The sequence below is a fragment of the Chelonoidis abingdonii genome, chromosome 1, assembly GCF_003597395.2.
Source record: "Chelonoidis abingdonii isolate Lonesome George chromosome 1, CheloAbing_2.0, whole genome shotgun sequence".
Classification (NCBI taxonomy): domain Eukaryota; kingdom Metazoa; phylum Chordata; order Testudines; family Testudinidae; genus Chelonoidis; species Chelonoidis abingdonii.
In genome coordinates this window covers 91,809,999-91,820,922 of record NC_133769.1, presented here as the reverse complement: position 1 = coordinate 91,820,922, position 10,924 = coordinate 91,809,999, and the positions used below count along the sequence as shown (strand labels likewise).

General features: G+C 41.7%; 1 protein-coding gene across 1 annotated transcript in view; it reads right to left on the bottom strand.

The window, feature by feature from the left end:
- Positions 1 to 10,005, bottom strand: part of GAS2L3 (growth arrest specific 2 like 3) — a 35,150-nt gene extending 25,145 nt beyond the window's left edge. Inside the window, exons 1-3 of the mRNA XM_032788583.2 lie at positions 9,955 to 10,005; positions 5,370 to 5,538; positions 4,520 to 4,638 (exon numbers count right to left, since the gene is read on the bottom strand). Of these exons, the coding sequence (XP_032644474.1) occupies positions 4,520 to 4,638; positions 5,370 to 5,409 (159 nt within the window). The 5' untranslated portion in view covers positions 5,410 to 5,538; positions 9,955 to 10,005. The remainder of the gene's footprint in view (positions 1 to 4,519; positions 4,639 to 5,369; positions 5,539 to 9,954) is intronic.
- Between the last annotated feature and the right edge of the window lie 919 nt (positions 10,006 to 10,924).

Genomic DNA, 10,924 nt, shown 5'->3' with positions numbered 1-10,924 from the left:
ATCGTTCTCCTATTACTCATGATCACTCCCTGATACAGCTATCCTTGTAGCTCCTTATCCTCTTCTCTGCTTCGCTATTCTCTATTCTCTCTTTGACGGACTGTCTTCTGTCCCTCACTTGATGTGTTCCCTTCCTTCTCTTCACTTCATTTACTATCTCTCTATTCAGACGGCTGACTCTTATTCTGTATTCGACCATACTCGCTATATGACTCTATTTTGTTTCTAATCTCTCTCATCTATCGATGGTATCTCTGCCTATGTACTCCTCTTTCCCCTGTCACCTCCGCCTCGTAGTCGATAGTCCTCTTTTTTATTTCCGCTTTTATTGTTAAGTCTCTTCTTTCCCTATCTCGTAACTTTCTTATCTCTCTTGATGTAACTCCATCTTTCATGCTGATTCGGTAGCCTTTTCCTGTCCTATTGTATGACTCTATTTCATTCACTACCTGACCTTCAGTCCATCATGTCAACTTTGTTTACCCCATTACTTACCAAAACTTTTCTTCTTCTTCGTATTCAGGTTTACGTGGGCGTGGAGAACCAGATCCCGGCCCGGTGGGCGTAGGCATTTTTTCTGTTATTTTATCGTTATATTTATCTGATATCTTGGTTCTAATTTCTACTAGGTATTTGAAATTAAAGAAGGAAATGTGATTCTTAAAGCGGGATCAAATAAGTAGCTACAAATGAGATGTTGACTATCATTGTGTGTCAAATCCTAAGCCTTCACTTCAATAGAGGTGTGCTGATGGAGCCTGATTAAGGACCTTATGGTCTGACCCCTCAAGACTCTGACTCTTATTGTGTGTGTGGTGGGAGGACTAACTGGTAAGACAGGAAGAACCTGTTGCATTTTGTACCAGTAATTGATCACTAGACTAAGCATGCTGCACTGTAAACAGCCACTAAAAATACCAAAACAACATATGTATGGAGAACATGCTTAAGCACCACTATTGGGATAAAATGTGTGGCAGAAACAAGAGTGGCTAAACTCACAAATTTATACAAAATAGAAGGATTTGAAGTCTTATATGACATATGACTTGACCCTTACACAGGGTGCAAACATTAGCATATGCAATGTGTGATTGAGATGTACGAAGTAGAGAGAATTTTAGAATAGTGACTTTCATGTATCAAAAATATTGGACAGTCATTTCACATTTTTATAGTCCCTTCTGAGAAGAAATGGCTGACCATGGTCCCACAACTTAATTTTTTTAGGGCAAGTGGGTGGAAGAAACCGCACAAGAAAACAGAGACTACATCTTTCATGTATTACATTAACAAATGACGAAAACAAAAAACCTCTGACAGCAATGTCCAGCACTGACAGAAAAAATGCTGTAAAGAAATGACTTGGAAGGAATTAGTCTTATTCTTCTCAACTTCCAATGTAAGTGTCTGCTTGCAGTCCCAACTAGCCTAGAGCTGTTTTGGCTAGAACTACATAAAAATCGGGTCAGGTATTTTTCTTTTTTTTTTTTCTTTTTTTTCTTTTTTAATAGAGGCTGTAATCATGTGATGGCAGCACTAGTTAGGCCTCCTCCAATTGGACAAAACACTTTCAGTACTATTCTCTCTTACCAAACTAAGGCCTGATCTACCACTAAGCAGTAATAACCAATGAGCATCATATAAACACCGATTTAACCCTGCACCCGTCCGACACACACGAGGCTTAATATCGCAATTATTAAAGGCTCTTTAACTCGGTTCTGTCACTCCTCCCCGACGAGAGGAGTAGCGCTGAAGCATTGCACTGTGAGTAGTTATCCCGTAGTATTCCCATAGTTCCTGCAGTCGCCCCCGCCATTGGAATTCTGGTTGAGATCCCAATGCATGATGGTGCAAAACAGTGTCGCGGGTGATTCTAGTAAATGTCGTCACTCATTCCTCCTCCGTGAAGAGCAACCACAGATAATCATTTCGCGCCCTTTTTCCTGGATTGCCCTGGCAAGACGCCATCGCATGGCAACCATGGAGCCCGTTTTGCCTTTTGTCACTGTCACTGTATGTGTACTGGATGCCACTGACAGAGGCGGTACTGCAGCACTACACAGCAGCATTCATTTGCCTTTGCAAGGTAGCAGAGACGGTTATCAGTCGTTTCTGTACCATCTGCTGCTGTCATGGGTGCTCCTGGCTGACTCGCTAAGGTCGGCTGAGGGCGCAAAGACAAAAATGGGAATGACTCCCCGGGTCATTCCTCCCTTCCCTCCTTTATGTTTTATCTAAAAATAAGATGTCTGTCCTGCCCAGAATATGAGGCAAGTGTACTATAGAACCTGTATCAGAGAACCAGAGAGCACAGCTGCTCTGTGTCAGATCCCGCAAAAATGATGAGCTGCATGCCATTCTACGGGAGTGTCCTTGCAACAACCCCCACCTGTTGCTTCCCTCCTCCCCCAACTCCTGGGCTTCCGTGGCAGTGTCCCCCATTTGTGTGATGAAGTAATAAAGAATGCAGGAATAGGAAACACTGATTTTTAGTGAGATAAAATGAGGGGAAGGCAGCCTCCAGCTGCTATGATAGTCCAGCAGGACAGAATCTTTTCTTTAAGACATGAAAGGGGGGGCTGATGGAACTCAGCCCCAGTGTGTTATGATGAGGACCGTTACCAGCCATTCTGTACCATCTGCTGGGAATGACCAGGAGTCGTCCTATTCTTACCCAGGCGCCCCTGGCGACCTCCCCTGAGGACAGCCAGGAGCACTCACGGTTGATGATGAGATGGCTATCAGTCCTTTGTACTGTATCGGTCTGCCACCGGGGAGGGGAGGGAAGAGGATGCTGCTGTTCAGTGCTGCAGCACCGCATCATACCAGCAGCATGCAGTAGACACAAGGGTGACACTGAAAAAAAGTGAAGAAACGATTTTTTTCCCCCTTTTTCTTTCATGGGAGGGAGGGGAGAGTAAATTGAACGAGAATATACCTGAACCACCCCAGACAATGTGTTTGACCTACAGCATTGGGAGCTCAGCCAGAATGCAAATACTTATTTGGGAGATTGCGGACTGTGGGATAGCTGGAGTCTCAGTCCTCCCTCCGTCCCTCCAGAACATCCATTTTTCTTGGGCTTTCCGTTACGCTTGTCAGCAGCACTGTGCTGAGTCCCTGCTTAGTGGCCTCTGTCTTGTTGCCTGGAGATTTTTTCAAAGCTTTCGCTATTTGTCTTTCTGTAACCAGAGCTTAGATAGACGATTTGTGTCCCCATACAAGCATCAGACCAGTATCTCCGTACGATCCATGCAGGAGCTCTTTTGGATTTGGTGGGGATTTCAGCGCTACTCCTCTCGTCGGGGAGGAGTACAGAAACCGGTTTAAAGAGCCCTTTATATCGATATTAAGGGCCTCGTTGTGTGGACGGGTGCAGGGTTAAATCGGTTTAATGATGCTAAATTCGGTTTAAATGCTTAGTGTAGATCAGGCCTTAGTTTGGTAAAGAGGAATAGTACTGAAAGTGTTTTCTACCAATTGGTAGAGGCTAACTAGTGCTGCCATCACATGATTAACAGCCTTCTATTAAAAAAGAAAAAAAAAGAAAAAAAGAAAAAAAAAAAATACTGACCCCGATTTTTATGTAGTTCTAGCCAAAACAGCTCTAGGCTAGTTGGACTGCAACAGACACTTTACATTGGAAGTTAGAAGAATAAAGACTAATTCCTTCCAAGTCATTTCCTTTACACGCATTTTTTCTGTCAGTGCTGGACATTGCTGTCAGGGTTTTTGTTTTGTCTTTGTTATGTAATACATGAAAGATGTAGTCTCTGTTTCTTGTGCGGCTTCCACCCACTGCCCCTAAAAAATTAAAGTTGTGGGACCAGTGGTTCAGCCATTTCTTTCTCAGAGGGAACTAATAAAATGTGAAATGACTGTCCAATATTTTTGATACATGAAAGCACTATTCTAAACATTCTCTCTACCTTCTGTACATCTCAATCACACATTGCATATGCTAATGTTTGCACATGTGTAAGGGTCAAGTCATATGTCATAAAGACTTCAAATCCTTCTATTTTGTATAAATTGTGAGTTTTAGCCACTCTTGTTTCTGCCACATTTTATTCCCAATAGTGGTGCTTAAGCATGTCTCCCATACATATGTTGTTTTAGGTATTTTTAGTGGCTGTTTACAGTGCAGCATGCTCTAGTCTAGTGATCAATTACTGGTACAAAATGCCAACAGGTTTCCTGTTTCTTACCCAGTTAGTCCTCCCCACCACACACAAAACAATAAGAATCAGAGTCTTGAGGGGTCAGACCATAAGGTCCTTAATCAGGCCTTCCATCAGCACACCTCTATTGAAGTGAAGGCTTTAGGATTTGACACACAATGAATAGTCAACATCTCATTTGTAGCTACTTATTTGATCCGTTAAGACATCACATTTCTTCTTATTTCCAAGTACAATGCCTACAGACTGCAATTTTGTTAAATGCAGATTAAAAAGTGGTTGCACGTGAAGTGATGAAGTTTATCAATTACTGTAACAGTCAGATGACTCACCCTTAAGTCCTTTGAGCTACAGCATTTTTTAACTGTACTTTGAAGGACACCAACCAACTGGCAGAGTAGTACGCCGTTATCAAGCTCTTTCAGCAACCGTTCCGCTGTAACTTCTACCCCTGAAAATAAAAAGTGGAAAAATGTTAGAACTATTCCAGAGGAAGGCAACCTAACAGAAACTATATGCAGACAACTCAGACATGGCATTCCACCATTAAAAAAAAGACACAAAGTTGGCCCGTAGTCTACAACAGAAGTGAGATCATCAGTATTTTGAATACCAGTTTTTATTCCATTCAACTAAAACAACTGATGAATGACAAACTTTAAAATTTCTGCTACCTCACATATTCGCCATAAAAATCAACTGCCACTGAAGCAATAATATAAATTTAAGCTTTTATTAAATCTAAAAAATAGATACTAACTTAGAGATGTATTTCTACTATATGTTTCCCTCTTCTCAACATGCACTGTTTCAGCCTGTTAGTTATACCCTATAGCTTTAGATTCTAAAAAGAGAATTGGCATACATTTAAAATTAAATGTTTATTTACCTATAAAACTATTTCTATTAAAATTCAGATAAAAATCAAAATATTCGTTATTTAATTAGACTACAGACTAGTTACTGAACAGGAAATATAAGTAAGTGGTATTATGAGAGGAAAACTGTCAATGCTAGCTTAAAATCTCAAACCGAAACATGCATTTTAATGCAACTTTTCCTCATTACGCAAGCCCAGTCTCATTCACTTGCTCTTAGCAAATTTCTGAATATGAAAGGTCAACATTGGCCAGGATAATGGATCTTTCAAATTCATTAGACAACGATGTATTTTAGAATTACCCAGCAATCCAGATAGCCAGATTGATAGATCTTCCTGCATAGGTACCAGAGTTGCTTCATGCCGCACAGATATCCACTGATCTTACAGGCAAACATCTGCCAAGCCCGGGCCATGTCTGGGAGTCAGAGGACTTCGTGGAGTTAAAGGAATATCATCTCCAAACCACACCTAGAGAAGATTTCAGTAAGTTAAAACAAATGTGTTTAGTACAGTGGCTCTCAAATTTTTTATTTTATTTTATTTTTTTTTTACTGGTGACCCCTTTCACATAGCAAGCCTCTGAGTGCGACCCCCCCTTATAAGTTAAAAGCACTTTTTTATATATTTAACACAATTATAAATGCCGGAGGCAAAGCGGGGTTTGGGGTGGAGGTTGACAGCTAGCAACCCCCATGTAATAACTTTGCAGCTCCCTGAGGGGTCCTGACCCCCAATTTGAGAACCCCTGGTCTAGTAGCTGCAACCTCCAATAATGGAATCTGATAATTTCCTCACGCAAATAATAATCAGATAATGATATAAGAGATCTAATTTTGATTTTTAAGCCATTCATCAACCCTGCAAAGATCTATTGCAGCTGTCAGTCTTCATTCCTAAGTTCAGATACTACTACATCAGTCTATGATTTACAGTTCCCCCCCCCCCCCGAGATATAAAAAACATTTTCTCTCACAAAAAAGGTCTATTTTTTAACTGCCTTATAAATAAAGAATTAATTTATAAAACTTGTAAGAAAGTTAGTACTGGGCAGAATCCACAATATAAAAAGAAATCTATAGCCTAAAACTAAATTTGCTGCTGGTCTCTCTCTCTCTCGCTGATCAAAGATTTCACAGGAGGTTTTTTTTTGGGGGGAGGAGGGAGACAAAATATTCTAAGCTACAGTAGAAAATGTGTTATGTCACCTTGTATAACAAGTCTGAACAGTAACACTTCTAGAAAGTCTACCATTGTATTCACAGCATTCTAAAAGCAACGTTGCAGTGGTACGAAGTGTTTTTTTTCTCTATGGGTAAGAAGGACAGGACTTCATTTGCTCACTATGTCATTGCATCAATGAAAAGATATCAGTCCCAGTCTTCTAACTATTTCTGTCAACACCTGTTGATGTTAGCAAAGAAAAAGAGATTATAACAAAGAGCTTGAGAAACTTTACTGCAGTTTGCTCAACGTTAGCAAGAAAACAAAGACAGAACAGGAGAAACAGGGCAAGATGAAAATTTTGTTCTGAATTTACATTGTGGCTTTAAACTCCACTGTTTTCAATGGAATATCCAGGTGTACCTGAGAGTAAAATGTTACTTGAACTGCAAGTCTGTTGGACAGTTTGGGTATTGGAAAGGGGAGAAGCAGCGAGGAAGGACTTGACCACACGAGTAAAGCAGAAAAAAGTCTGATAGTGAGACAATGAGGAGAAAGGAAAATCAGGGTTACCGTCTACACTACAGGATTATTCAGATTTACATAAACTGGTTTGTAAAAAGATTGTATAAAGTCGAATGCACAGCAGCCACACACAAGCACAAATGGATGGTGGTGCATCCATGTACACCAGCGCTAGCGTCGATTTCTGGAGCGTTGCCTGGTTGGGTAGCTATTCCTGTAAGCTTCCATAGTTCCACAGTCGCCCACCCATTTGGGATATCTGGGTGAGATCCAATGCATGATGCGTGCAAGAAACATGTTTGCGGGATATTGCTGGTACATGTCGTCACTGCATTCCTCTCCGTGAAAGCCAACGGAAGACAATCATTTCGCATCCTTTTTTCCCGGATTGCACCTGGCAGACACCATAGCATAGCAGCCAGTGGAGCCGTTTAGCCTTTCTTCCTGCATAGTATGTGTACTGGGATGCGCGCTGGACCAGAGGCGGTACTGCAGCAACTACACAGCAGCATTCATTTGCCTTTGCAAGTAGCAGAGACGGTTATCAGTCAGTTCTGGTACCATCTGCGCTGTCATGGGTGGCCTGGCTCTCACGGAGTCCGGCCGGGGTGCGCAAAGACAAAAAGGAATTGACCCCGCCGGGTCGTTTCCCTCCTTTATGTTGTATCTAAACCATCAGAGTCAGTTCATGCCTGAATATGGGCAAGTGTACTGGAGCCAGTGTATCAAGAGACAAGGAGCACAAGCCAACGCGATGTCAGATCCCACAGAAATGATGAGTCCTGCCATTCCTGGGGGGTGCCCTGCAACATCCCAACGCATTGAGTCGCTCTGTCCCCACCCTTCTGGGCTACAACGTGGCAGTGTCCCCCCATTTGTGTGATGAAGTTACATAAAGAATCCAGGATAAGAATACTACTGACTTTTTAGTGAGATAAAATGAGGGAGAGCATTGCTATGATAGCCCAGGCAGGACATTAAAGGGTGGCAGGGAGAGGAGCCCAGCATGCACGCTGCTGTGATAGCCAGCGACAGGACAGAATCTTTTGTTTAGACATGAAAGAGAGGGGCTGTGGTGATCCGCCCCAGTTCATGGATGAGGCACGGTTACCAGCCTTCTGTTACCAATTCTACCGGATAAAAATAAGGAATGACTCCCGGTCATTCCCATTTTTAACCCGGTCCCTGGCCGACCTCACCTGGGACAGCCAGGAGCACTCACGGGCTGATGAACAGATGGATAGCCAGTCATATTTCCAGTCTGCCACCGGGCGATGGGAGGGGAGGGAAGGATGCTGCTATTCCATTTGCCGCAGCACCCACTACCAGTAGCAGTGCAGTAGAATGGGTGACTTAAAAAAAAAGTCAAAGAAACGATTTTCCCCTTTTCTTTGCGGGGGGGGAGGGGAAAGGGACTGTGTGTAAATTGACGACCATAGCTTACCCTGACCCCTGGACAATGTGTTTGACCCTACAGGCATTGGGAGCTCAGCCAAAAATGGAAATGCTTTTGAGACTGCGGGGACTGTGGATAGCTGGAGTCCTCAGTACTCCCTCCCTTCTCCAGAGCGTCCATTGTATTCTTTGGCTTTCCGTTACGCTTGTCACGCAGCACTGTGCTGTTGACTCCCTATCATAAGCCTGGAGATTTTTTCAAATGCTTTCTCATTTTGTCTTCTGTAACGGAGCTCTTGATAGAACAGATTTGTCTCCCTATACAGCGATCAGATCCAGTATCTCCCGTTACGGCCAATCTGGAGCTCTTTTTGGATTTAGGACTGCATCACAACTCGTGCTGATCAGAGCTCCACGATGGGCCAACAGGAAATGAAATTCAAAAGTTCACGGGGCTTTTCCTGTTTACCTGGCCAGTGCATCCGAGTTCGGATTGCTGTCCAGAGCAGTCACAATGGTGCACTGTGGGATACCGCCCAGAGGCCACACTAACCCTAATCCGACATGGCAATACCGATTTCAGCGCTATTCCTCTCGTCGGGGAGGAGTATAGAAACCAGTTTAAAGAGCCCTTTATATCGATATAAAGGGCCTCGTTGTGTGTACGGGTGCAGCATTAAATCGGTTTAACGCTGCTAAAGTCGGTTTAAACACGAAGTGTAGACCAGGCCTCAAGTTCTTCCTCTTAGACCTTCTATATAGAAATCCCTCCAAAGCAATACCATTGGCACGCGACCCTGTGAGATAAGGGGACAGAAGGGTAAGCTGGGAGTAATTCATCCCATGATTCCTGGCAAACTTCCACTGGGAAATTCCTTGTGGAATTTAAAGAAAGATAAATTTCCTCTTTCATGGGTTTTTCTATCAGTAACATTGTTAAGGGTTAGCTTAGGGAGCCAAGGAGAGTAATGGGATGAAGAAAAAATAACTCGAAGAAAAACCAAACAAAACCCCTCCCTCTCAGAGGATCTCATTCACCACACAAAATGTCATGCCCTCACCATCCCATCCCAGATAACCTAGCTCAGACACACAACTAACTGTTGATTGAGTTTATCCATGATTAGTTAGTTCAGGGGTTCTCAGACTTTTGTACTGGTGACCCCTTTCACACAGCAAGCCTCTGAGTGCAACCCCCCCTTATAAATTAAAAACACTTTTTTACATTTTTAACACTATTATAAATGCTGGAAGTAAAGCGAGGTTTGGGTGGAGGTTGACAGCTCGTGACCTCCCCATGTGATAACCTCACAACCCCCTGAGGGGTCCTGACCCCCAGTTTGAGAACCCCTGAGCTAGTTGGTCCCACAAGACTTTTTAACATGTGGATGGACCAACTACATATTCTCTTATAGAATTAATACTTTGCAAAACTTGAATATTAATAGTTACACAAATAAAGTCACTATATTTTAGGAACAATTACGTTTGATTTAGTCGCTTACTTTCCCTTAGAAACGATCTTAGATACCACCACCTAAGGAGAAGTGGCATGATCTAGCAGTTGAAACAGAAAGCTAGGCTCCAGAACTATCAGCTCTGCCACTGACTCCCTGTGTGACCTAAGGCAAGTCATTTAACCTCTGTGACTAAGTTTTCCCACCTGTAAAATGGGGATGGTAAAGATCTCACAGGGACAATTGTGAGCCTGGCAGTAATTTGTCTGCAAAGTGCCCTGTGATCCTTGCATAAAGAAAAGATGCATATGAAGTATCAAGCATTTTTATTATTAATGTCATTTACCTGAACAGCATGCTGCGTGGTCATCTGTATTTATATGAAAGGCTTTTCCTGGACACGGGGGGAGAAAGAGACAAAAAAAACAACCCAGCAAATTATTTTTAATGGAATCACTTCTAATTTTTTACAAAAAAGTTAAAAAACTATTAGATGAAAACAGTCAGATTGACTCTCTTAACAGAGTTATAATCTTGACCTGATATTTTACTACTCTACACTGTCAGAAAATAGTAAATATTACAGGACAAAATGGCAAGTTTCTTCACTACTATTTAGCTATAAATAGTATTTGATAATGGTTCACGTGCTTCCAAGAAGGAGTCAAAGCTCTCTGACTTGTAGAAGACGAAAAAAATTCCAAGCTTGCTATTACATCAGTTATCCAACATGTACCCAAAAAACCTTAACTTCAAGTTAAAGTTGTTGGAATCCATTGCTATCTCTCACAAGCATTATAACTGCAGAAAATCATGAGTTAAGGTTCTCTCAATCTTTAAAGTAAAATATTTATAAAAATTAGTTTCTTCACATGCAATACAAAGGAGAAGTCAAAATTCACTCAGAAACAGACAAAAAACAAAATGTTTTTATTATTTAATATTTGAACTGTGATAGGGCCTAAGAGCCCCAATCCTGAACAAAGACCCTATTGTGATAGGTGCTGTACAAATAGAACAAGACAGCCCCTACCCCAATGTCCTTTCCAAAGAATGCCCTATCCTATAATGTATTTCATATATAGTGTAATTCTATTTCATGTAGCAAAGTAATGAAATTAATCACACATACTCTTAATAAAACTGAAAGAAAAACAAATTTTCAGACTTTCATATATATGATACAGAAATGTCCAACACAGTTGCTGCATAAACTTTGAAATATACATTTATCTTTTGTAATTTGTCCATCACTATGGAGTAAATACCACATGATAGGAAAAGACATCTGTCAGTCATTTCTTTAAAAAAAAGAC